We start from the raw sequence: 25,200 nt of genomic DNA on the forward strand, positions 1-25,200 counted from the left end.
TTTTATTACCAAATTTTTGAATATGTCAAGGAAAAGATAGATGAGAAACATTACCTACTAAATTAGCCTGAGTTTAATCTTGTGAGGACACTATTGTTCAAGCGTCCCCTCTCAAAGCATAATTTACTGTTCTTGCAGCATTGCCATTGACATTGTAATGCCCTTAAAGCCGCAAAATACAGCTTCTCCCTTACCATATGTGGTATCAACCAGAAGGATTATTTCTTGTAGTTTTTGCTCATGGTTAGCTCATGATCAGCATAAATAAGAACGAAACTGAGCTTTTGCTTGCTCAACTATAATTTAAAAGATGTGTCTAAACTACGGTAGTCTAATCAGTGTCTGATGTCTTTGTTGAGTTGAACTAAGATCGTGTGGCTTTAAAAAACTAATTTTGGATTTATAATCCAGTCACGCTTGAAAGCTCATTGGGCAATCTTCCACATACCCGTCCGGTATCCAGCTGACATAAGCACAAGCTCCCAAAGCATGTTGGGGATACTCAGGGGATTCACCTTGGATCCAGGAATCTCAGACCAATTCACAGATATCTCCACCATTGGGATGTTAAACCTTTTGCATAGATAAACTCTCTCAACATCAAGGCACCAACTGCATAGTCCAATTTGCTCTGTGAGTCATAGCAAAATACAAAATTCAAGTGAATAATAAATAGGGGGTCACAGAAGGAACAGATCATTGCTTATATGAAGAAGTCAATAAAATGAATGCAGCTTAAAGATATTAAATTCCACTTAGTGAACACACTGAGCATAAGAAGCAATTGACAAATTCTGTTCTCCTCAATTTTTGGAAACTTTGTCAGAATTTAAGGGGAGAATCGATAGGGGAAGGAGGCCCAAACACCTTTTCAGGCCGATATTTGTGAAAAGCTTCCTTGCTGCAGTCCTAGTAAACATCTTGAAACCACACTGATATACCAAGAAGTACATGTTAGATAATAGCAACAAAAGTTAACAACACCAAAGGGCTAAGACAGCAATGAAGAAAATTTGAGGTGTCAAATGGAAAAAATTATATAGAGATGAAACTCACCTGTGTATCACGAATACCAGGACCAGCAGTCAAGAGAACCACAATATGGAAACCCTTCATCAAAAATTTGCGGTACCACTTCCTCTGAAACAAGGTAAACTAGTTCAACTCAAAGAAGCTTTAAGCAAAAATGAAACGCAGGTATAAAATTGTGAGTAGCATTAACAAAACTTAACCGTAGCCAAAGCTTTCTCTTCAAGATGAGCACGAGAACCAAATGCAGCTACTGGGACATCAGATACTCTAAAATCAGAATCACCAGATGTGGAATCTTTACGACGATACTCCTTTCTGGCAACCGCATGGATCTATACAGATAAGATCAGGTAGACTGTAGTAACTTGACTAATATTTCCACTTTAGGCGAATTTTAAATGAAAACTAAACAACTACCATAAACAACAGTATTAAATTTATGGCATGAAGAGTCAAAGCAAATACAAACCTGACTTTCAAGTTTTTCTAGGTCATTAACCTCGGTTGCACCATCAGCATCCAGCATTAGAAGTAATTCTGCTATTACTGAAGAAAAGAACTTCAATCAATTGTTGTCACAAGTAGCATAAAGGAATCCCTTCAACCATATAAAATAACTCACAATAGATGAGATGATTGTATAGCTTGGACTCACTTTTCTTATAGCTTCTCCCTTGCCATGATTTCTGCCAAGAAGGATGATCCTCACATTGTCAACTGTGTATTTCTTTATAAAGTTAAAAGCTACTCTTTGTGTCCCATCAACACTTCCACCATCAACAATCAACACCTGTCAACCAACTCAGCAGTAAATTAGTGTAATTGCAATGCAGAAGATGCCAGAGTAAAGCCAAACCTCAAATAGAATATGAATATTAATCCCTAAAATTCTGTTAGAAGTGGATTCACTTTCAGTGTTCATACAAAGTTTATTATATCATTTTATACACTAGATTAAACAACATTGAAGACCACATTTCAAATTGCCATCAATACGAAACATTCACTTTTCAGCCTATAAACAATAACAAATTTTCAGTTAAAATAAAGAACAAACTCATACAAGCATTATATATTTTGCTTTTAGTAGGATTATTTAGTAAGGCCACATAAGCAACTCAATACATCATGAACATACACAAAGAGACAAAAAATTTCTTATATCTTTCAAGAAGAAACACAAACCACAATTTTACACTAGCAATTCTACTACAATCAGCTCTTATTGTTCCGAATCTTAGCTCAGATGACGGAAACAAAAAATACCTCATAAGAGAGTGATTTATCCTTTGACGCATGCTGTTGAAGATAACTACAAAGTAAAAATTAAGATCATTCAAAAACCTTTCTCATAATGGTTACCCACATAATCAATAATTAAAAAAAGAAAAAAAAACATCTCATTTAACTCTCTCTCTCAAAATTGCAGTGGGAGCTCATAAAATTGCAATTAGAGACACAAAGAAAGAAAGTGCTCGTGAGACAACTCAATAATATATCCACAAGCTGAAAGATCCTAGGAACATGTTGAACAAAAAGCCTCATGAGCAACCAAGTAAGGATGAAGCAAAAATTGATGTTGATATGTCAAGTGTGAGCATGAAAAACAAAATTAGCGACCATGTGGAGAGAGCAAACTAATTGTCGCAAAGGAGGAGCCCAGACGAGTAAAAAACAATGTCGAACTCATGCAGGAAAATAACAGAATCACCGAACATCAAGAACAACATGAGAGAAGACACAATATTCTGACTCCATACTAGATGGGACACAAAAACCAGATTCTTGACAGTCTAATAAAAAAGTTTACAACCAAGAAAAACACAATCACCAATGATAGATTGGCAGTGAAAACATCAATAACCCAGTTAGCATTAAAACAAGGTAAGAGATGAAGGATGGAGTCATAATGAAAAATGAGACCATAAAATAGAGAACCCCTAATATACAAAAACATGTGTCTAACTACATACATGCCTTGGTGAGCAGGAGCAAATAGTCATTGGGCTACTAAAATATAAATAAACACAATATCATGTCGAGTGATGGTAAGGTACTAAAGACCACCAATGATTTTGTGATAAAGTGTAGCATCAGGACTATAATGTCTTAGAATAGACAAAAAGCGTAGCATACAAAACACATCTGTCAAGCTAAAAGTGTCGTAGCAAATTTATCATGTAGTGACGTTGAGAAACATACAGGATGGTGCACTGTCAAAAAACTTTCATACCAAAAAAGAAGTTGAGTGAACTCAAGTCTTGACAAGTAAAAGTAAAACACAAGATTGATACACAATCTATAATAACTAACATAACCAGTCACAACTAAGCAGATTGAGTATTGACAAATCTATAGTCCACATAAATAAGCATGATCACAATAAATGATAAGGTGCGACAAATGGACAATTAGGGATTAGATTAAGTATTGAGAAACCTATAGTCAAGTAGAAAGGAATATAATTGTTGGTATCATGCACGAGGTGTCTATTTAAGGCCATAAATAGTTTTAATAAGACAACAAAGATAAGCGGTTTGTTAGGGTTAGTAAAATTAGGAGGCTACACTATGAATACTTCTTCATCAAGATGCCTTTGAAAGAAAAAAATTCTTGACATTTAGTTGACATAGTGGTCAACAAGACATGGTAGTAAGAGTAAGAATGTTAGTGGACTTGACAATAAGACTAAAAGTTTTTCTAAAATTCATACCAACATAAGGATAAAAACCCTTGGCAACTAGATGAGTTTTGCATCACTCAATAAACCCATTAATTTGATGTTTAACCTTATCAACCCAATGATAACCATCAAATTCGATTGAGGAGACAATGGAACTACCCAAGTGTTATTCCGCCTAAGGACAACACACTCATCACCTGACACCAAAAAGAAAAAAATTGTTTTTGCTTGAAGGTGGTTAACTCATGCAATATAAGATCCAAAGTCACAACAATAAGAGCACATGAGGTGAGAAACTCATGATATCATTAATGTTTGGAACTTCACCTGGAGTGGCAGTGTCTTAGATTAAAAGAAAAAAGAGTTTGCTAGAGTGGCGAGAGCAAACATGCGAGAGAGTACAAGAAAATATTTGTCACTATATTATTGATTTAAAGTTGTACGGTATATACAAAGAAATTCTAATAGTATGAAAATAGAATAAAAATGTTTTACAAGGAAATAGAAGTCAAATAAAAGGAAATATAGTACAGAAAATATATTTCATTTTACAATTTGTTCTATTTGGGAAATTTCTGTAGATACCTTTGCTATGATTAACTGTGTCTCATAGCTAAACATCGTAATAGAGGTGACTCGATTTATCTTCATCAAAACAGTACCAATCGCTACACCACAGCACCATCACTTAACTTCTAAGACATCCGAATTTTGATTATTCATTAAAACTTCATCTGATAGACGAAAGCAATGATGCTGTAGATTCAAGCTCGTCTTTCCACAAGAATGGGTGTTTTTCTTCCTTAAGATATCCATTATCTCCAGCGGTATTTGCCCAGAACTCAGAATTCTTTGGTGGCTTTTCAGGTAATTTTTCAGTCCTTTCCTCATTCAAGAAACTCTGGCTCAAGTCCCCCAGTTTGTCATGCTCATTTATATAATCATTACAGTAAGAACTACATCTCCCGTATGTTTTTACATTTGAGTCTCTGAAACCTTCATCCATTGTTGAGGATCGCTGCTGGGTGAAGCTCCCAAACCCTTTAATCTCTCTACTTAGCTTACGAGCTCTTGATCTCTCTTCTTTGAGTAGTGACTCACTTTCGAGAAGTTGTATTATTCTCTCAGATAATTTTCTGACACTGAAGCCCCAGTTGAAACTGCATAACACATACGCATGAAATCAACATAGATATGAGTTTGAAATGAAGTGAAGGTGAAGCAGCATGATGAACACATCATCAAATAAAGCAGTAATTAGCGATTAAGCAGTACCCTTTCTCATCAATATATTGAAACTTTCCCATCTCCTTTATAGCATCTTCATCGTTCTGAAACTCCTCAGCAACGCTTTTGGGTCCATGAGTTAGAAGGTGTTCCAGTAAAATTAGAGCGTTGTAAGAGGCTCGCCAGTTCTTCCCATCAAACTTCAGAAACCTAAATTAATTATAATGTAGAATAAATCAAGGGAAGTTTAAAATAGTCAGTTTAATTGTACTTGAGAACACTCATCGTAACTTACCTCTGGTGTACAATATGTACAATCCGCCAATAATCATCAACTTCAAAGGCAGCCCTTGATATCACACCCATGGTACGTGTATCTGGTGGCCATAGATTTCCACTTGTCGCTTCTTCTGTCAACCTTAAAGCCCCGGCAACATGAATTATATTAAAAAAGAAAAAATCCATGAAGAAAATATATAAACATTCATTATCTGCATGGAACAATATAAAGAATAAATTTACAGTTCTGCGGGTGTAACATCGGTGAGGGCCAATCGAGCAGACTTTATCTTCTCCTTGAAGAAGAAAGAAGCTTGTGTTTTGAGATTATGAAAAATAAGATTGCTCATGTTGGAGTTATAGTTTTGATTAGTGCTTAACATTTCTACCGTAATGGAAAGGAATATGATGGAAACAATTTTTTGATATTTTTCTTTTTCATTTTTCAAAGCCTTATTAGATAGAGATCCATGTACGTAAGAACTGTAACAACTCCATTACAGTATGAACGAACACCAACTACTCTATAAAAGTGAACTGGCTTGCGTAACAAGGCTAATAAGAAAATTTCATATAGGAATATTTTAGAGCAGATATCAACTTTTAATTTGAAACTGGGATAAGAATGGTGAGCTCATCACGGAAATTTACAGCTAAAAACATAGGGTTGGGTAGCAAAACTCTTTTCTTTAATGGAAAATCTTCTTGATTGAAGGTGAAATTAATGTAAAACTTTGACTAAAAAAGAACTATATATCTATTTGATATTTCAATTGACTTCGATTTGACAGTCCTTGTTCATTAACAATGTTCGCTGTTTAACGGTTTTGTTTACTTTCCAATAACGTTAAATCAAGAAAAAAGTACTAATGAATTAATTATGAAAATGGTGAAGTTGAGATACCAAACCCACCCTTCTCTCTGGCAAGCTGAAAAATGATTTTTCTTGTAAAGGAAAATTGACAAATGCTTACAAAGAGGAAAAAGTTGTATTGTTTTTTCTTTTTATTCTCGCAATCTCTCCTTCTCACAGGAGTACATACTTAGATACAATCCACACAACATATACCCTCTTAATCATGTTTAGTGACCCGCACAATATCAAGGATCACAAATCACCCAAATTCTCTCCTTAACAAAACCGAATATCATCCAACTATGATTATCTATGTCAAGATATCCTTGTAGCTCCAAGCCTTTGGCGCAATCTTGATTAACTAGAATTTGATATCCTTGCCAGATTTTGTTGTATCAAAGTCTCTTCACTCTGTTTTCAGTGGTTTGGTCGCAATTTGTATATGAAAACTGAATCATCAGGTGAGTCATCTTCCTAATACATGTGATCCAAACAGCTACAAGACACAAGTCATCAAGTTTAATATCTCATCTTGTTATGATGGATACCCAAATGACAGGCACATTGAATATAGATTAATGAAGATTTTATTGTTAAGATGATAATCGATCATACCAAAATTGAAAGTAGAGTCTTTGGTAGATTCAAAATAAGTCCATTGTCAAAGAGTTGTCGAGCTAGTAATTTGGGTGGTCCGATATTTTCTTATCACCGAATTTTTTAACATGTCAATGAGAAGATAGATGAGAAACATTATCTACTAAAATTAGCCTGATTTTAATCTTCAGAGGACACTATTGTCCAAGCGTCTCCTCTCAAAGCATAATTTACTCTTCTTGGAGCATTGCCATTGACATTGAAATGCCCTTAAAATTGTAAAATACAGCTTCTCCCTTACAGTATGTGGTGTCAACCAGAAGGATTATTTCTTGTAGTTTTTGCTAATGGTTAGCTCAGGGTCTCAGCATAAATAAGAATAAAACTGAGTTTTTGCCTGCTCAACTATAATTTAAAAGATGTGTATAACCTACGGTTGCCTTATCTGTGTTGCTGTCTCTGTTGCACTGAACTAGATCGTGTGGCTTTAAAAAAACTAATACTGCATAGTTATGATCCAATCAGAGGCTTGAAGGCTCATTGGGCGGTCTTCCACATACCCATCCTGTATCCAACTGACATAAGCACAAGCTCCCAAAGCATGTTGGGGATACTCAGGGGATTCACCTTGGATCCAGGAATCTCGGACCAATTCACAGATATCTCCACCATTGGGATGTTAAACCTTTTGCATAGATAAACTATCTCAACATCAAAGCACCACCTGCATGGTCCAATTTGCTCTGTGAGTAATAGCAATGTACAAAATTCAAGTGAATAATAAATAGCAGCTCACAGATTGAATAAATCATTGCTTATACAAAGAAGCCAATAAAATGAAAGCAGCTGAGAATAAGAAGCAATTGACAAATTCTATTCTCAATTTTTGGAAAAATTATCAGAATTTACGGGGAGATTCAATAGGGTAAGAAGGTCCAAACACCTTTTCAGGCGGATATTTGTGAAAAGCTTCCTTGCTGCAGTCCTAGTAAACATCTTGAAACCACACTGATGCACCAAGAATTACATATTAGATAATAGTAACAAAATTTCTCCAATTTCAGTATACATTATTAAATTATGACACGACAATAATGAAGAAAATTTGAGGTGTCAAATGGCAAAAAAATATATAAAGATGAAACTCACCTGTGTATCACGAATACCAGGACCAGCAGTCAAGAGAACCACAATATGGAAACCCTTCATCAAAAAATTGCGGTACCACTTCCTCTGAAACAAAGTAAACTAGTTCAACTAAAAGAAGCTTTAAGCACAAATGAAACACAGGTATAAAATAGTGAGTGGCATTAACAAAACTTAACTGTTGCTAAAGCTTTCTCTTCAAGATGAGCACGAGAACCAAATGCTGCTACTGGGACATCAGATAATCTAAAATTGGAATCACCAGGTGTCGAATCTTTACAACGATACTCCTTTCTGGCGACTGCATGGATCTATACAGAGAAGATCAGGTATATGGCAGTAAATTGATTAATATTTCCACTTGAGGTGAATTTTTAAATGAAAGTGAAAACTAGAAAACTAACATAACTGCAGTATTATATTATTGGTATGAAGAGTCAAAGCTAATACAAACCTGACTTTCAAGTTTTTCTAGGTCATTAACCTTGGTTGCACCATCAGCATCCAGCATTAGAAGTAATTCCCCACGAGAATGAAGCATTCCCTGTTTTACAATGCTTTCACAGAAGTAAAGAGCTTTAATCAATTGCTGTCACAAGTAGCAGAAAAGGAATCCCTTCAACCATATAAAATGACTCACAATAGATGAAATGATTGTATAGCTCAGACTCACTTTTCTTATAGCTTCTCCCTTGCCATGATTTCTTCCAAGGAGGATGATCCTCACATTGTCAACTGTGTGTTTCTTTACAAAGTCAAAAGCTACTCTCTTTGTCCCATCAACACTTCCATCATCAACAATCAAAACCTGCAAATTAAATTGGCTGTAAATAAGTGTTGCAATGTGAAGATGCTAGAGTAACGCCCAACCTCAAATAGTATAACAAAAGTAATCCCTAAAATTCTGTTGGAAGTGAATTCAGTTTGAGTGTTTGTACAAAGATCTGTACATCATTTAATGCACTAGATTAAACAAAATTGAAAGCCAAAGTTCAAATTGCCATCAATCTGATACATTCACTTTTCAGCCTATAAACAATAACAAAATTTCAGTTAAAATGAATAACAAACTCATCCAATCATTATATATTTTTCTTTTAGTAGGATTATTTAGTAAGGCCATATAAGCAATTCAATACATCATAAACATACACAAAGAGATAAATAATTTCTTATATCTTTCCAGAAGAAACACAAACTACAATTTTACACTAGCAATTCTACTACAATCAGCTCTCATTGTTCCAAATCTTAGCTCAGATGAAGGAAACAAAAAATACCTCATAAGAGAATGATTTATCCTTTGACGCACGCTGTTGAAGATAACTACAAAGTAAAAATTAAGATCATTGAAAAAACTTTCCCATTATAGTAATAGACATAATCAATCATTAAAACAAATACGCAAAGTGAATTCATTTACAACGTGAAGCAATATTTAGGCTGCATTGCCCTAATAGAATTAGTAAATGTGCGACAAAATATTGTTAATAAATGACATTAATTTTGTGATTCAAATTACTTCAAGGTTTCATCAAGCGCTCCAGGAAGTCGATGCTGTTCATTGAATGCAGGAATTATCAAAGATATATATTTCTCCGCTGGATCAGTAAGAGAAGGACAAGGAACCTGAAAATAAATATATAATTTTTAAATAAATGGTGAATCAAATTATAAAAAGAAATTTAAAAATAATTGAAAATCTAACCTTTTTCAACGAATTAGGATCTTCGAAGATTGCCGGAGCTTCAACGTGGCTGTTAAAATGAAAAACAAAAACGGGAGAGATTAACAAAGGCGGAAATTGATAAAATTTGAATATTAGGTTTTTCTAATAATGAGTAAACATACGCGTTATTGTGTCTTCTTCTATATGCTTCGAAAATAATCACAAAAACCAATCCAAATAGTACAAGCAGGATGAGAGCTACCATTACTTCCACAAGCGTCCACAGCAACGCCATCGTTTTGCCCCTGAGGTTGTGTTTTGGTTCTTTGCCGCCTTTGATGAGTGAATATCAAGTAACTCGTTCTCCTAAATTTAGGTTCTTATTTTCATCAAGATTTAATAGTTATTATAATGATACTTAGAGTCAGGAAGCAAACTAGCCCGTCTAGCTCAGTCGGTAGAGCGCAAGGCTCTTAACCTTGTGGTCGTGGGTTCGAGCCCCACGGTGGGCGCTCCCTCTTTTTTGTTGAACAATCAATTTACAGTTGGGAAGAATTTTTAATCGAATGAAGGAAAAATTTTCAAAATCTCATGATTTCATGACAAACATACTGAAGACGCATTTGATTTATTTGAGGTGTTGAAGGAAACACTTTCACAATGCCAGGATTCCTTTCCAAACATGCAAAATCCAACTTCGGAAATGGATGAAAGTTTTGAAAATGTTCAACACGCCTCATTCTTTATCTTCATTTCACTTCTTCGGAGTTCCGTGAAATTCAAATCGAATAACATTCATGAACATTCAGTTTCAGATAAGAGATTTTCCAACAAGTTTTGCAGATTCTTCATCGAGAGCATGGGCAACTGCAAGTTTCTGTGTATTAATTTCTGTGCTCCCTTGAAGAATCTTTAGCATATATGTATTGACAGTAAAGTATTTTGTCTTCCAGCTTTAGTCGTTGTCATATAATCCATTCTATATTCTGTTACCTGTTTTTATATATTTTCCAGGGGCCTCATCTACTGCCAAGCCATGGCACAGAATGCCATTGGCAACACCAAACACACTTCAAAATTCAAAAATATGGGAAGTATTTTAGAAAGAAGATAGCCGAAACACAGTTCAATCTTTAAATTCTTACCTCTGGATCTTCTAATTTTCGCAAATTAAAAAATAACACTCAATACTTTTAACTCATCTCATCAATTTTTTAAAGTAATGGGAGCTTGTGCATCATTGGTTGTGGGTAGGAAGCCCTGTGGATTCAGCTTTGTTTGATCCTCCTTCAGTTTTGGAATCTGAGCAGGAAGAAAAATTTTACAGTGTTCATGATGGTACGTGGCTCAATTTTCAAATTGTGGTGGGTCATTTGGCTGATTTTTTTTTCACATTGGAATCAAGGGTTTGGTTGTTTTGTGTCTATCAATGGGGGCGACAGAGTCTCCAAAAAGATTTTCCAGTTGCAAAACTTATCCACTTTCTTCATTTTCCTTTAAATTGAGGGAATATATAATAATCTACCGATTTGGCAATTTGGTGAAATTTTACCTGAAAATTGCATCAATAGATGCTATTCTTAACTTTGCTAGTATTGAATGTTGTTGGTGCCCAATAAATTTTATAGTTATTTAGAGTGAAATGAAAATAAGAACAAAGGTGGATGGAATATTAATCTTATTATAATATTTTGACAAAAAAAAACATAAATCTCAGGATTAATTTTGGTGGGTTAAAAAAGTAACAATCAATTTGGACGTATGGGTGAAAAAGTCTTTTACAAACTTGAAGGTTGGGAATTGTCCTTTTATCAAATATTTGGGTGGAAAAAAATCATTTGGCCCTTTTTGGGGGAAGAAAAATGAGGTGGGCACAACTTAAGGAGAGAGTTGGACAGTAGTCATGTGATGAAGGTTGGTTGGAGAGTGGCCTTCTCCTTCCCATGGTATGATTAAAGCCACTAGAAGAAAAAGAAAATTAAAGTCTTTTTTCTTTTCCCCCACTTTAGTAGACCATAAAGCTTTTGTTATCGGTGGAGAGGTTGGCCCTTCAGCCTAACCATCATCCTTTTTCATCATGCCACACTACTTTTACTTGATTATTTATACAAATTTTCAACATATTTATGCACCACACATCATAGTATTTTCTGAAATTGTTTATCTTCAATAGAAATGAAGATGACAGGTGCAATTGATACTTTCAGTAAAAGTGAGTAATAGTTAGACATCTTTCTCAAGGATAATACCCTTTTTAACCTATGGAAATACTGAAATATGTGCCCCAAATTATAAAAATAGTTTAATGATGCCAGCCACAGGTTCCACAGGTTTTTGCGGAACATTTGCAAGCAGTGTTCACGGTAAGATATCTGCACAATTCACAAGAAAACAGTGTTATGGACTTTGGAGGAAGAAAATTTTTTTTGTCGCACAATCCCACTTTTTGACCTTTTTCGGAATTGGTCTAATCATACTGTATAATGAAATTTTGAGACATTTTTTCAAATTTGAATCAATCATAATGATTAATAAAATTTCGGAATAATAGGGGGAAGAAAAATTTTGGCATGGCCTGAATCTGCATCGGTGAAACAAAGATCAAACTGACTCTGCAACTTCGCTTCACTTCAACTATTTTTATTTGTAATGATAGTGATAATATACCATTAATTACACTGTCAATTAACTATTCTAATTTCAGATGTTGATCTCTCAGCTTCTTTCCCTAAAAGCTCACCAATATTTTTGCAGTTGGGTCAGTTCATATTTCTAGCCTAGAACAAAGTTTAATCTATTTTGAGTAATTGATTGCTTGATAATACCGCAAAACATACAGTAATAAAATTAGAAGATATTCACATGTCTGCAAGGTCACCTGTCACTAACCTGATCTTCAGAACAGCCCAGAAACTGGAAAGAGCTTGAATTTACTTAAAAGACTGAAATTTATTCATACTACAATACAATTTTTTCCGGGACAAAAAAAAAAAACATGAACAAGATTCCCAACAAATAAACCAATTCCCCATGTCCAGAATTAAAAAAATATTCCAAAATTCAACAGATTAAAAAAAATAAATCTACCAGAAGAAGATAATGATATATGTTGGTGATGATGTTGATGATAATGATGTAAAGAAGAAAAAAGACGAATATTTGAAGATGATAAAGATGTTTAATGAGCCATGGCGACCGGAGGAGTAGAGTAATTGATGCTTCTCTGGTTTGGCATCGCGAGCATGGCTGTGTGATCCAAGAAATCGTTTAGTGCAACAACCGACTGCAATATTGTTCTTAGATCATCGGCGCAGGCGAAGCCAATGTTCCCAACTCGCCTCACTGCATATACATAGAAAGTGATGCAGCCTTTTCTGAACTTGAACCGAGCCATTTCAGACCCACTTAACCCTCTTATAAGCTTCTTGTTCACTTCTCCAAGGGGTATCTCTGGCGGCCATATTCTGTCCACTGCCAACTTCATGGTTTCAGATTCGAAAACAAACAGAACTACTTTAGACTTTTTCGTGCCGAGACCAAGTGTGAGTGTATGCCAAGCATGATGCGCCAAGATTGTGAAGTTTGTAGGCAAGAAACCTGTGGTTGAAGGAAGAGGGACTTTGTTATTGTTGTTGGATTTGTTTATTGGTGGGTAAGAAAGAAGTTTCAGAAGCTCAGGAGTCCGTGCTCTTCGGATTGTGAATGATTTTACTATGAATTGGCCTCCAAATTTGAGGCCTTTTACCTCGGAACAAGGCTTGAATGAAATATCTGAAGCTGGTTTTGTGGTTTGGCCATTTGGGTGTTGGTGTTTTTGCTTCTTATTGTTTTTCTTCTCTTTTTCTCCCATGGTTTTGTGGGTTCCTGGTGGCGGTGGCCTGGTGGTGTTGGTGCTGGTGCTGGTGGGTTTTGTTTGTGTATAACAACAAACCAATCTAAAGCTTTTAATGATACGTTGGCTTTATTTTGTTTGGGATGTTGCAGTCAAAAAGAGAGTCATCACTTTACATAAATCTGCTCTCTCTTACAAATGTATATGCCACTCTATTATTGAAACGATCTCAGAGATTGAAGGTAACTTTTTTTACTTCTTGGATTATTACCCAAGACATCATTCATATTTTATTTGACAAACTTTAACTATGCAAGTCAATCTATAATTTAAGGGGTTTCTTGAGGTGAAAGCAGTTGGGTTACTTGAGTGTTGGTCTTAATATTTTGATCTAGTATCTCATGATGCTCCCACTTTCTCTTCTCTTCTCCATCTTTTTCCTGTATATGATGCCTTGGAATGTACCATTTATGTAATAAAGAAAGCATTCAAGGACACAGATGGGGGACAATTTTACCTAATTATACCCATGCAGCGTTGTAATTAATTATATGTTAAATCATTACTAGGTTGAGTGACAATTAAGATCCATAATTCCATCACAGGCACAGATCATCATAAAGAGACAAGATAGACAGATTTTGGCAAGAACAATGCCATCCAACAAAAACCCACCTGATAATTCTGATCCGTTCCAAGGCCAAGGCTGCAAAAAGCACGTATACTTTCACAAATTTCTCTATCTTGGGCTTAGGAGTCCCCGTTTTTTTTTTTTTTCCTATGGGAGTGAAAAGTTGGTCCAGTTATTTACCTTTTATATGAGAATTTAACTTTAAAATATTATTGAAAAATTTTTAAATATTTATTTTTATACATAAAATTTAATTTTTTTATCACTTAAATTATCTTTTAAAACTATAAGTCACTCTTATTAAACCTTTAATTTTAATAAATATGCTTTTTGGATAGAGAAGAGGGGCACAAAATTATGGTAATCCCATCTAGGAAATTAAAAAAAAAAATACCCAAGCTGATTAGTTTTCTAATCATGAATACAAGTATTATTATCAAATTGATACAACTAAACTTACCAACTTGTTACACAAAATCTCAACATTTCATTCCGAAAAGTTGACTAATTTTGTATGAGTTTATTTTCCTATGGACACTAGTTATTTGTCAACAAAGGTTAACGAGTCTCGCCAGGAATTGGCCCCATATCATAATTGTCACAGGTTTGGTGGAGTCGTTCGGAGAAAAATAATCAAGAAAAAAAAAATAAAAAACAAGTGGTTGTCTTGGGTTCTCTTTTGTTTTTGAATGAGAAGGCCAGCTTACCTCATTTTGCAACCAATAAGGCTTCTCATTAAAGTGTTGTTTCCTTCTAAAGGCACCATTGCCTTTAAATCATTTCACAAGAAAGAAAAATCCTGAGGACTTTAGAACACCGACTAAAAGCAAAATGCTTGTCATTGGGGACGCCTGGGGCTTCAATAAGATTCTGCCTGCTTTCATGTCCTGTGAGACTGTAAAATTGTAAATGGAAGCAAGTTAGGTATTAAAGAGGAGATTATTAATTACTGGCTATAGATTCATTTAATCCAATTAATTACTTAATTAATTAAATTCAAGATCAAGCAACAGAACCGATTGGAGGGTTCGATCATTTTTTTACAATATATCAAAATCAAATCTTAATTTACATGATTTAATGATTATGAGATTGATAGCTGGATTTAAAGTTTAACTTATTCAATGTGATTGGTTCAATCCTGAAAATAATGATCTGGGTTTTCATTTAAAAAAAAAAAAGAACCGATTGATAATTAAGTTGGTACTAGGAATATTCATATAAAGAGAAGTGATGAGAACATCCTTTAGTTGCGTTGTCGATGTAATTGCAAATTAATTAGTGATGAAAGAGATCACTCCAACTAAATGTGGACCAAAATTGTGAATATTATTATTATTATTATTATTATTAAATTAGGGGTATTAATTTAAGTTAAGTATAAAAAGTTAAGTGATAAAGGAAATATTAATTTAAGCATTAACATGTCCAACTGAATTGGGTATTTTCTTAAAAGAATATTTTCTATTTATACAATGAAAATTTTCAGGGAGAGTGATTATTTTTTGAAGTCAAAAAATAATACTTTTTTACTTTTGTCTATAATCAGATGTTGGTTGCACTGTCAAAATGTATATGTCAGTTTATAAAATATATAAATATAACAGAATTAATATCACTTATATTTGTAAAGGGGAAATTATATTAAATACCTATTTTATCTTTTTATTAAGTAAAAATGTCTATTTTTATTATTTTTGAGTAAAAATATCTATTTTTCTTATTTTTAAGTAAAAATGCCGTAATTTTTTTAAAATAGCAAAATTACCTTTCACCACATTTATATAAACTCTCTCATTCTTATTCTTATTACATACATTTCTCATATCACTTAAACACTCACTCTCATTTTTATTTAATATCTATTACTACAGATTCGTTTGGAAGGAAGAAATTCATATTTTTGAATTTGAATTGAAAAAAATTAATTCGTGAAAAAAAGTATTTATATGAATCTTAACTCAAAATTTAATTTTATTTGTTAAATCTAGTTTGTATGTCATGTAAAGGGGGTATTTGGATATTTGATAATAATTTAAGGGTTAAATAAATGTTAAAAAAATATAGGGGGCATTTTGATATTACACAATATATAAAAAATTTAAATAACATGTTAAGAATAAATATATATATTTTGATACAAGACAACATACAAGGGTGTTAAATGAAGTATTAGATAATTATGAAGGGCTAAAAAAAAGTTATAAAAATATGAAAGTATTTTGATATTAAACATTATAAGAACATTTTAAATGAAATGTTAGGAATAGATAGATGTATTTTAATATAAGACAACATATAAAAGTGTTAAATGAAATGTTAGATAATTATAAGGGGGTTAAATGAAAAAACATGAGTTGACATATCATAAATTGACAAATATTGAAAAACGAAAATGAAATTTGAAATCTATACGTAAAAATACCCTAGAATGTGAAAAACCAAAAATCTTAAAATGGTAGAAATTAGAAAAATAGAACTAGAATTTGAATTGTATACATTGAAATATCTTAAAATGTCAACAATTAAAAATTCATTCAAAAATATGAAAAGTACAAATAGATATATCTAGAATGACAAAAATCAAAAAATCAGAACTGAAATTTGAATTGTATATGTTGAAATACCTTAGAATGTCAACAATAAAAAAATTGTTCAAAAATTTGAAAAATATGAATCGATATATTCTAAAATGACAAAAATAAAAAAATCAGAACTAAATTCGAATTTTGTACGTTGAAACATCCTAGAATGTCAATAATTGAAAAATCAAAACTGAAATTCGAATTCTATACGTTGAAATACCTAGAATGTCAACAATTGAAAAATTATTCAAAAATCTGAAAAGTATGAGTCAATATATCCTAAAATGACAAAAAGTTGAAATACCCTAGAATATCAATAATCGAAAAATTGCTTGAAAATCTGAAAAATAAGAGTCGAGATATCATAAAATGACAAAAATAAAAAAATCGAAACTGAAATTCAAATTCTATGTGTTGAAATACTCTAGAATGTCAATAAAAAAAAAATCACTCGAAAATCTGAAAAAACAGATCTGAATCTTGAAAATTACACATTCAAATAACTTAGAAACGAGAAAACCAAAAAACTGATCTGAAATTTTATAATTACATCGTAAAACGTTTCTAAAAAAGAATAAAAATAAAGAGACGGATGCCAAATTTGAAAACTACATTAAAAAAACCCTAAAATAAGAAAAATAGATATGAAATTCAAAAACTACACGTTGAAAAACCCCAAGTGTGAAAAATATCAATTTACCCCCTTATAAATTTTCCACTCTTAACAGGTCTAATATTTTTCCTTTGCCCCCTTATCAATTTTCTAATCTCCTATAGACCCTATAGTTTAAAAAAAAGTCAATTTCCACCCAACCCATGGTTTTCACAAACTGCCCCACAGTTCAATGTAAAATTTCCCACAAACCCTGTGATCTCCTCCACCCCCTAAAATTTTGAAAATGCTGAATTCCCCTCCCCCCAACCCATGGGCGCCTGTGGGAGATTACCGTAGCGTCGACAGATGTATCCTATTTTTCGATAAAAAATATTCATTTCAATCTCTAATTTCAATACAAATCAAATCTACACATCCAATAACATAAAACCCCTCAAGAAATTCAAACAAAACAACCTATAATCAAAATATTTTATGTATTGTTCAAAATCAAAACCTTAAAAATTCAAACCTCAAATTCTCTCTCAAATCTCAATACTTCTAACAATAAATTGATTCAAACAAAAAGTAAGATGATGTACTATCCTTAATTGTTATTTCCGATTGTCGAAAAATACGAAATGTTGACGGAAAAAATGAAAACCCATTGCGTCCGTGGAAGATCCAAATTTTCTTTAAATTTGAATAGTAAATCAATGAGAAATGTGGGGTTTATATATAAGGGTAGTTTGGTTATTTTTCAAATTGAGGGCATTTTTGCTTAATCCTTAGAGTTCCAAGTAATTTCGCTTAACACCCTTTAGTTTTAGTCATTTATTATAATTTTCCTTTTTAAAATGAAAACAAATTATATATTTTCATTAATTTAAAAATTTATCATGTAAACCTCTATTTTAAATTGAAAGAAATCAAAAGTCTAACCTTAACTTTTATTAGTCTCAAACGCGTGATCGTATTGATTATAATTGAATATATGAATGAAATCCTAGTTATGTATTGCATTAAATTAACTTCAATAATGTTGACACATGAGATCGATTTGTTGCTATCTTTCGATAAAAATGTTTAACACTATTATTGAAGCCGTAAAAAATGATCAAATAGATAAATGACTCAGACAATAAAAAATGAGATGAATTAGTTTTTAATAATGAAGTCCGAGAACTCTTTGAAACTACTCGAAGGACACAAAGCGATTAGTTTCAAATGAATCTTCAAGACTACGAAGGACAACAAAGAAAATATAAAAAAACTTAAAGCAAGGTTGGTTTTGAAGGGTTAAACGTAGAGAATACTAATTGACTTCAATTAAACCTTTTTCACCAATTTCCATTAGAGATGTCTTCCAGGTGATAATGAAATTGATGGCTCACTTTAATCACAAGCTTTACAAAATGCATATTAAAACTACTTTCTTCGATAATGACTTGGTTAAAAAAGTGTATATGAAACAACTTAAAAGATTTAAAGAAAGTTAAAAAGAGTATTTGGTATGCAAATTTTATGATCTATTTATGAGTTCAAACAGACGTCTCATTAGTGGTATGAGAAGTTTGACAAAGTCGCGAAATCATTCAACATAGCTAAAAATAAATTCGATTAATGCATCTATACAAATGACATTTTACTTGTATGAAAAACATAGACCTTCTTAATAAAACTAAGAGTTTTATTCTAATTTTGACATGTAAGACTTTGGAGAAACTTCATTTCTGATAGGTATTATGATTGATCTAAGAATATCTTGGGGATATCTCTGAAAAACTACACAGATCATGTGTTGAAAGGGTTCAATATGCAAACTAATAAAGGAGGTGAAGTGTCTACTGTGAAAGGAAAATATTTTTCAAAAATAAATAATTTTTATTTTCTTTAAAAAATAGATTTTAATTAATAATCGCTCAAATGAAAGAACATTAAAAATTTTCTAATGTTATTGGGATAATATTAATTAAATAATTATTTAAATTTGATTTTAAGTCGCTCAAAGAGATTATTGAGGGTTGGGCTGATGCATCTAATATTATTTGGGCCACTGGTGAACACTTGCTTAATATTGCTCTTTTATTTATTAAAAATGAGTACACTTGTTCATCAAAAACACTACCAGCTCTAAATAACAAAAATGTCTTGCTCTGAAAGCAGCCTTTGATCTGCCAATTATATATATTCCTCTTGTGATCTCACTGAAAGACGCACTTGTCGGTGCCTGTTCACGAAATGGAAAGAATTGATTTAAGAAATTTAAGATTTTAAAAGACAACAATGTTATACCTACAAACTTCTTACTTGGATTCTGATTGGTGAAGGTTCCAGTTTGAGCGAAATCGCAGTTGTGGTCATTGCGGCCATTGGCGTTGTAGTAAGCATGCATGGCAAAAGCTGCGTGAGCTTTCAAATCGTTGGGTTCAAAGCAATCTCCACCAGGTTGAATGGGCTTGCAATCCACGCCAGCGCTGCCGCAAGCATAGTCAATGTTTGCTTGCAAGGCTTGATCATTAGTGTCTGGTTTTGGCACACAAAACTTCTCCTCCTGAGATGTGGTGGAGATCAACAGATTGAGGAGCAAGATGCTGACAAGAAAGACATTGGTGGTGCTTGCCATCGCCATTATTCTTATATTTCTTTCTGCTCTTATTGATGATATTGCTTGTTTAGATTTCGTAGTTTTGAAATTGAAGCTTTACATGCAAAGTTGTAAACTATATATAAGGAAAATGCCAAAGTATATTTTTTGGTCAAACACTGATTTGTTGTTTCCAATTCCACACGTATCGGATAGCTAATTATAGTTTTGCCCAATTATTTAGGATCAAATTTTTTACCTTAATGTATTTGATACAAGGACTTGCAGGGAAATTTAATGAAGTTCAAAGAAAATATAATGCTTAGGTAAAAGCTGAAATATTCACATGTAATGGGCAAAGATTCTTCCCCAAAATTATTAATACAAGCGAATTATTTTCTCTCATTTTTCTTGGTTCAAACACTAAATTTTGTTCCTTATTTTAAAAGATCAATTTGAGCTAATTTAATTTTTGTATAATTCTATTATAAGTACTAATTTAATTACCAGTGATAATGTTTTAATATATGATTGAATAATTTTGAATTTAAAAATAAAATTTTATATATATATATATATATATATATATTAAGTCCAAGTAAGAAAGATTATTAAATCCAAGTAAGAAGGTAACATTTACTTGCATTTTCATTTTAATTTGATTGATTGTGATATTGCTAGAAATATAGACAAGGTTTGTGGGATTTTGGTGAGGTGAAGGAATTTCCAAACTAGACTTTCTAGTGTGAAATATCAACTTCGAGTTGGGGTTGTAAGTGCAAGAAATGAATAAGAATATAATATTTGACGAAATATCTGAGTTGAAGTTGGTTCTAAGTGTATTTTATGATTTGTCAGAGTAAGAGGAGTGTTGATAATAGGGATTGTAACCGTTGACCAATCACTCAATGATAAGAGATGATAGGTGCACGAGAGAGGATAGCATGTAAGGTCACAACAAGCGAGTGACAACTTGACGAGAACAAAAATGGTGATGAGGCTAGGGTCAATCCAACCACTCAAGAAGAAATGAACGAAAACAAAAGAGAAAAAAGAGTGTTGACTCAAATTTGATATCAAAATAGATATATATAAATTTTTTTAATTAAAAGTAATATGTTTATTTTAAAAAATGAAATAATTAAAGAAAATTTAATAATTTAACTTTTTAATATTATATTAGGGTTATCTTTCGTTTACTAAATTAAATTTTGGATGAATAAAAATGTGATTTGTACAATGGTCGAGTGAAAAACTATTTGAAATCCAAATGGGAAAATGTTAATCACTCATTAAATTAATGTAGTCGTGTTTAGTTCAGTTTCTTTCAGGAATCCTTCTCATAAGAACGGCTGGAATAATGTATACACATGAGCATAAAAGCTATTTTAGCAGCTGGCAATGGCACCGTGTGAAGTGTGAACAATGCTAATTGTTTTAGGACTTTTATTTAGTAAATGATTAGTACACTAAATTCATGTCAAAGCTGAACTACACAAAAATTTACAAATGAAAACCAACAAATAACACTTGTCTGATCATAATCTACAGTTAATCAAGTCGCCCATCTTCTCATCAACAAATTAAGTACGATCTTTCTCTAGTAGAAACAGTTGCCATAGCCTGTACTCAGAAATATACAAAAATAGAACAAAATCAATATATATTTTAATTACCAACTTAATTTAATAAATGGTACAATTAAAGGAATGAAATGAAAGTCTTACTGGGATTTTGGGTTGTGATGACACCAGTGCTACCAAAATCGCAGTTGAAATCTTGGCGGCCATGAAAACTGTAGTAAGAATTCATGACGAAGGCTGCGTGAGAACGTACTGTGTTGGGATCAAAGCAAGCTCCGCCAGCTTGAATAGGCTTGCAATCGATGCCCTTGCTACACACATAGTCAATGTTTGCTTGCAACGCTTCATCATCGGCTTCTGCTTTTGCTACACAGAATTTCTTGCCTGGTGGTGTTGGAGCAACCTAAACCAAATATATTTAATGAATATCAATAGAATGGATAAATTAAATTAATAATAAAACATTAATGTAGAGAAAAATTGGCCGATTATGATCAAAATCATACCTTCATAATACCAGCATCATAAACTGGGGTAAAATCTGGATAAAACAAACCAAAGTTCCTCTCAGCAGTTGGTCCGGGCTTAAGATTCTCATTAAACAACCCGAAAATATAAGCCTCGAAACGGCGGTTGGGCATCAAAGGTGTTCCTCTTCTGGCCTTAACATGCCTAACTAAGTGCCAATTAAATGAGCGTGCATTTTCCAATGTACAAGCCGGCTGATCTTGGTCGCCAGCCGACGGCCAACCGGTCTCAGCCACCACAATAGGCACATCACCGTAACCAAGCCTTTTCATGGCGGAATATACAGCGTCCATTTGGGCATCAAACATGTTAAAATATGTGATGCGAGTGTTCTTGTCATATATTCCTTGGTTGGCTTTGAATACCGCATAGTTTTCCATCCTTGATGAGTAGCTGAAATAAGGATATGGGTTAATCATAAAAGCTGACTTGGTTTCGCGTAAGAACTGAAGCATTGGGGCTATTATTTGTTTGTCATAGCCAACTCTGAACCGCCCTTCACTTGGTGGCTCTGACGTCTGGAGAAAGCCTAGAGTATGCGGCGTAGAAACCTGCAAAACATTTAACTGTTAATTGAAATTCTGGCATAATGTAAAATCAAGTACCAAATATTAGAACTCATTTATAAAGTCAACTAGTTATTCATAACTAACCTTGATATCTTTAAACCCAGCATCAACCAAAGCCTGGTTAAGAGTTTTCATGGCGAGAAGAAGATTATAAATCCATTCCTTAACAGCACTTTGTAGGATTTCATTGCCAACAGCAACATGAATGATCTTTGTTTGTGGATAATAAGGAGCTATGTTTGCGGCAACCCACTGGCGAGCAAAATCGAGCTTAGTGAGAGAAGGAATATCACCGTTGCCGGCGGTTACCGTCACAGAAATGTTAGTGTTGGCAAAGGCGCGAAGAATTTCAGGATTTGTATCAAAGATTTTAATGCGATCAATATATGTTTTTGTCGCTAGAAAGTTAGCCACCTCAGCAGGCGGCGGGAGGTTGTTTCCCAAGGTGCCATAGTTCACACCGATGGCGCTGGTGGTAGCCGCGAGCTGGACGATGAAGCTGGTAAGGAGGAGAAGAGCCGTGGAAGAAGTTTTAGACATGTTTAATTATCAGATGGTGGAATTGACCGTGGAAGGGAGGACAGTATTTATAAGAACAATCAACGTATTAAAAATAGGAAAAAAAAAATAGTACCTGGTTTGTAATATTATACAGATAGAAAATTTATCACTAAGTATCCACGTATACAGTTTATCAGCACTAAATCAAAGGAATTAAGGGAGTAATAAAGAAGCTTTCACTTAAGTACTATAAAACAGCTTTGCCTATCAACAGACGCTAAAATTAGGCCACTTCTGTTTGCCATAAGATCAGCGAGGATGCAGTTTAAATTGTCTCATTATCTCAATTTTATATGATATTAAACATGTGATTAATTTTAATTAATTGCAAATTATCGGCAAACCCATGAACATGGTGAAAGCAGGCTGTTGTTAATTAATTTATCATTTTTTTTTTTTAATGAAGAGAAGCAAATATGTGGATATATATTAAAGCAAAGTTTTGGGGCTTCGAAGATGCTGCCTCAGCTGGCAAGAAGGGGTAGCCGGCACGTAAAGATTGTTTGACCGAAAGAAATCTGGTCTGGACGAAAAATAAGCTGGCTCTTATCATGCTTTGCATAGTGAACACGCTTCGTTCTGTGGAAAAGTTTGTGAAATGGGAGTTCGATTTTGACAAGTTACACGGTTTTGTCAATATCAGAAAGTTCTAACGAAGCCCACCGCAATTTCTTTTTGGTTGAATCTTTACTTTGAATGGTGGCTTTATAACAAATAAAAAATTATTAGCTGAGCAAATTATTTTTTTACGACATAAATCACATTTTTTTATTAATCAAGTGTTCTTGGTAAATATCTCTTTGCCAATTAGATTTCGTCTTCTTTATTGGAAGAAAAGGAAATTTTTTGAATAGAAATAACGGTTAACAATTTATCGATTTCTGATTGGCCAAAAGATTTATTCTCATCTAAAGTATACTGTTTTCTTAAGTTTTCCTCTGTTAACTTTGAAAATCTTATTTATCTATCAATGAACCGTTAAATCTATTAGTTTTAAGGATAAAATGATTATTTTATATTAATATTAAAAATAAACTTAAATTTGATTTCATTTCTCCTCTTAAACCCTAAAAACTAACAATTTTTTCTCAACACAAGTTTTCAAAAGCAACATTTTTCTTCTAGGGTTTTTAGATTCAGTTTTCCGACGATAAAGAGACTTCTCTAACTATCTCCAAGGAACGTCTCTTTTTCTCCGACACATCCTCATTTCGATTGTCCTCCTTCTAACACTGTGCGGTATCGTCGTCGTCGATGAAGACTACTCATCTTCATCCACAACGAAGGCTCTTCATCAACAAAGAGTCTTTGTTGTCAATGAAGACCTCATTTTTATCAAAAAATTGAATCTAAAAACCCTAAAGAGAAAATGTTGTTTTTAAAAATTTGGGTTGAAAAAAAACTATTAAGTGATATCACTGACAAATTGAGTTAATTTTAACCGTTTTTAAGTGAAAAAAAATAAGATTTTCAAAATTAACAAGAAAAAATTTAGTAAAACAACATACTTTGGGGAGGGAATAAGTCCTTTGGCCTTTTTGATTTTTACATTTCATTGAATTGGTAACTAGTTAATGGTCTTCAAATTCACATTACAAAATATATAAAATATATATCTTCTTAACATACCATTATTTTTGTCCCATACAAATAATTAGAGGATGAGTGAACTTTTATTGTTCATGTGATGATTACGACTATGATCAATGTCAGCTTCTGTTCGATTATCGACAGATTTAAGAGTTAGCTTTTGTTCGATTACCAGTAGATTTGGGAGCAACAAAACTTACAGGGTTGGGGGAGAGGAGGTTATATATAGTTTAGAATTATGTGGGTGTCAAAGAGAGGAAAGAAAAAAATTGAAAGGTAAGAGGAGATTTTGTGATTCTATTTGTTCTTATTTGAGTGGGAAAGACGATTGGACTAGCATAGAAGATGAACAATTGTTTTGGACCAAACCTTCGGTGGGCAAATGTTTTCAGTCTCATTAGTTTTGTTATCTTCAGCTCTTTTCAATACAAGATAAGTCTTCAACTAGAAAACGTTTCACCTGTAAAACACATGATGAGGACTAGCTTCTAAATACACTCCACTTTTCCCTAAGTTCACCCGTTATAGAAAGGCCGAAAGACTTATTTTCTTATAAGGTTTAGTTTATTTTCAAACTCTTATAAAACTATAAAAGTCTAAATATCGATTATTTTGTTGAAATTTTTAATTATAATTAAGGATAAAAAATT

The 25,200-nt window shown here is 33.1% G+C and overlaps 6 protein-coding genes and 1 non-coding gene across 8 annotated transcripts; 1 reads left to right on the forward strand and 6 right to left on the reverse strand.

Moving 5' to 3' along the window:
• Positions 1-425: 425 nt before the first annotated feature.
• LOC123192035 (dolichyl-phosphate beta-glucosyltransferase-like) lies at positions 426-2,790 on the reverse strand. Its single transcript, XM_044604511.1, has 9 exons — positions 2,744-2,790; positions 2,299-2,344; positions 1,688-1,822; positions 1,612-1,630; positions 1,502-1,572; positions 1,233-1,364; positions 1,057-1,140; positions 868-932; positions 426-612 (listed from the first exon to the last, which is right to left on the reverse strand). The coding sequence occupies exons 1-9, from the start codon at positions 2,788-2,790 to the stop codon at positions 426-428; spliced, it is 786 nt and encodes a 261-aa protein (XP_044460446.1).
• A 1,655-nt stretch (positions 2,791-4,445) lies between these two features.
• LOC123192036 (epsin-3-like) lies at positions 4,446-5,604 on the reverse strand. The gene is made up of 4 exons (XM_044604512.1): positions 5,465-5,604; positions 5,238-5,360; positions 4,991-5,152; positions 4,446-4,875 (listed from the first exon to the last, which is right to left on the reverse strand). Exons 1-4 carry the CDS (start codon positions 5,602-5,604, stop codon positions 4,446-4,448), a joined length of 855 nt encoding a protein of 284 aa, XP_044460447.1.
• Positions 5,605-6,821: 1,217 nt separating this feature from the next.
• On the reverse strand, positions 6,822-9,848 carry LOC123192208 (dolichyl-phosphate beta-glucosyltransferase-like). 2 transcript variants are annotated; one of them, XM_044604679.1, is made up of 10 exons: positions 9,672-9,848; positions 9,529-9,577; positions 9,343-9,449; positions 9,101-9,146; positions 8,461-8,628; positions 8,275-8,364; positions 8,000-8,131; positions 7,824-7,907; positions 7,618-7,682; positions 6,822-7,398 (listed from the first exon to the last, which is right to left on the reverse strand). In XM_044604679.1, the coding sequence occupies exons 1-10, from the start codon at positions 9,782-9,784 to the stop codon at positions 7,212-7,214; spliced, it is 1,041 nt and encodes a 346-aa protein (XP_044460614.1). In that variant the 5' UTR covers positions 9,785-9,848; the 3' UTR covers positions 6,822-7,211. The 2 variants fall into 2 exon arrangements, with proteins under 2 accessions (XP_044460614.1, XP_044460615.1); XM_044604680.1 differs by having other exon boundaries at positions 8,494-8,628; positions 9,672-9,847.
• Positions 9,849-9,928: 80 nt separating this feature from the next.
• On the forward strand, positions 9,929-10,001 carry TRNAK-CUU. Its single transcript has one exon. It is a non-coding gene; the product is annotated as a tRNA-Lys (tRNA).
• A 1,673-nt stretch (positions 10,002-11,674) lies between these two features.
• LOC123192679 lies at positions 11,675-13,545 on the reverse strand. Its single transcript, XM_044605317.1, has one exon. The coding sequence runs from the start codon at positions 13,337-13,339 to the stop codon at positions 12,668-12,670; it is 672 nt and encodes a 223-aa protein (XP_044461252.1). The 5' UTR covers positions 13,340-13,545; the 3' UTR covers positions 11,675-12,667.
• A 5,675-nt stretch (positions 13,546-19,220) lies between these two features.
• Positions 19,221-19,824, reverse strand: LOC123192632 (major pollen allergen Ole e 10-like). The gene is made up of 2 exons (XM_044605257.1): positions 19,443-19,824; positions 19,221-19,362 (listed from the first exon to the last, which is right to left on the reverse strand). Exons 1-2 carry the CDS (start codon positions 19,762-19,764, stop codon positions 19,337-19,339), a joined length of 348 nt encoding a protein of 115 aa, XP_044461192.1. The 5' UTR covers positions 19,765-19,824; the 3' UTR covers positions 19,221-19,336.
• Positions 19,825-21,136: 1,312 nt separating this feature from the next.
• On the reverse strand, positions 21,137-22,981 carry LOC123192631 (glucan endo-1,3-beta-glucosidase). Its single transcript, XM_044605256.1, has 4 exons — positions 22,484-22,981; positions 21,809-22,381; positions 21,447-21,705; positions 21,137-21,342 (listed from the first exon to the last, which is right to left on the reverse strand). Exons 1-4 carry the CDS (start codon positions 22,937-22,939, stop codon positions 21,320-21,322), a joined length of 1,311 nt encoding a protein of 436 aa, XP_044461191.1. The 5' UTR covers positions 22,940-22,981; the 3' UTR covers positions 21,137-21,319.
• Between the last annotated feature and the right edge of the window lie 2,219 nt (positions 22,982-25,200).

Source organism: Mangifera indica, chromosome 12, assembly GCF_011075055.1.
Source record: "Mangifera indica cultivar Alphonso chromosome 12, CATAS_Mindica_2.1, whole genome shotgun sequence".
Lineage (NCBI taxonomy): Eukaryota > Viridiplantae > Streptophyta > Magnoliopsida > Sapindales > Anacardiaceae > Mangifera > Mangifera indica.

Excerpts from the sequence above, each read along its gene's own strand:
- LOC123192036 (XM_044604512.1), bottom strand. The coding sequence starts at position 5,604 with ATGTTAAGCACTAATCAAAACTATAACTCCAACATGAGCAATCTTATT. Across the intron at positions 5,153-5,237 it reads GTACATATTGTACACCAGAG|GTTTCTGAAGTTTGATGGGA; the intron begins GTAAGTTACGAT and ends TAATTAATTTAG. Across the intron at positions 4,876-4,990 it reads CAATATATTGATGAGAAAGG|TTTCAACTGGGGCTTCAGTG; the intron begins GTACTGCTTAAT and ends TGTGTTATGCAG.
- LOC123192631 (XM_044605256.1), bottom strand. The coding sequence starts at position 22,939 with ATGTCTAAAACTTCTTCCACGGCTCTTCTCCTCCTTACCAGCTTCATC. Across the intron at positions 22,382-22,483 it reads CTGGGTTTAAAGATATCAAG|GTTTCTACGCCGCATACTCT; the intron begins GTTAGTTATGAA and ends AATGTTTTGCAG. Across the intron at positions 21,706-21,808 it reads ATGATGCTGGTATTATGAAG|GTTGCTCCAACACCACCAGG; the intron begins GTATGATTTTGA and ends TATTTGGTTTAG.
- LOC123192632 (XM_044605257.1), bottom strand. The coding sequence starts at position 19,764 with ATGGCGATGGCAAGCACCACCAATGTCTTTCTTGTCAGCATCTTGCTC. Across the intron at positions 19,363-19,442 it reads CTTCACCAATCAGAATCCAA|GCACCGACAAGTGCGTCTTT; the intron begins GTAAGAAGTTTG and ends TTTCGTGAACAG.
- LOC123192679 (XM_044605317.1), bottom strand. The coding sequence starts at position 13,339 with ATGGGAGAAAAAGAGAAGAAAAACAATAAGAAGCAAAAACACCAACAC.
- LOC123192035 (XM_044604511.1), bottom strand. The coding sequence starts at position 2,790 with ATGGAGTCAGAATATTGTGTCTTCTCTCATGTTGTTCTTGATGTTCG. Across the intron at positions 1,141-1,232 it reads AAGAGAAAGCTTTGGCTACG|AGGAAGTGGTACCGCAAATT; the intron begins GTTAAGTTTTGT and ends ACCTTGTTTCAG. Across the intron at positions 613-867 it reads ACAAATATCGGCCTGAAAAG|TTGGTGCCTTGATGTTGAGA; the intron begins GTGTTTGGGCCT and ends TGGACTATGCAG.
- LOC123192208 (XM_044604679.1), bottom strand. The coding sequence starts at position 9,784 with ATGGCGTTGCTGTGGACGCTTGTGGAAGTAATGGTAGCTCTCATCCTG. Across the intron at positions 9,578-9,671 it reads AGAAGAAGACACAATAACGC|CCACGTTGAAGCTCCGGCAA; the intron begins GTATGTTTACTC and ends TCATTTTAACAG. Across the intron at positions 7,683-7,823 it reads CTGGTATTCGTGATACACAG|TGTGGTTTCAAGATGTTTAC; the intron begins GTGAGTTTCATC and ends TTGGTGCATCAG.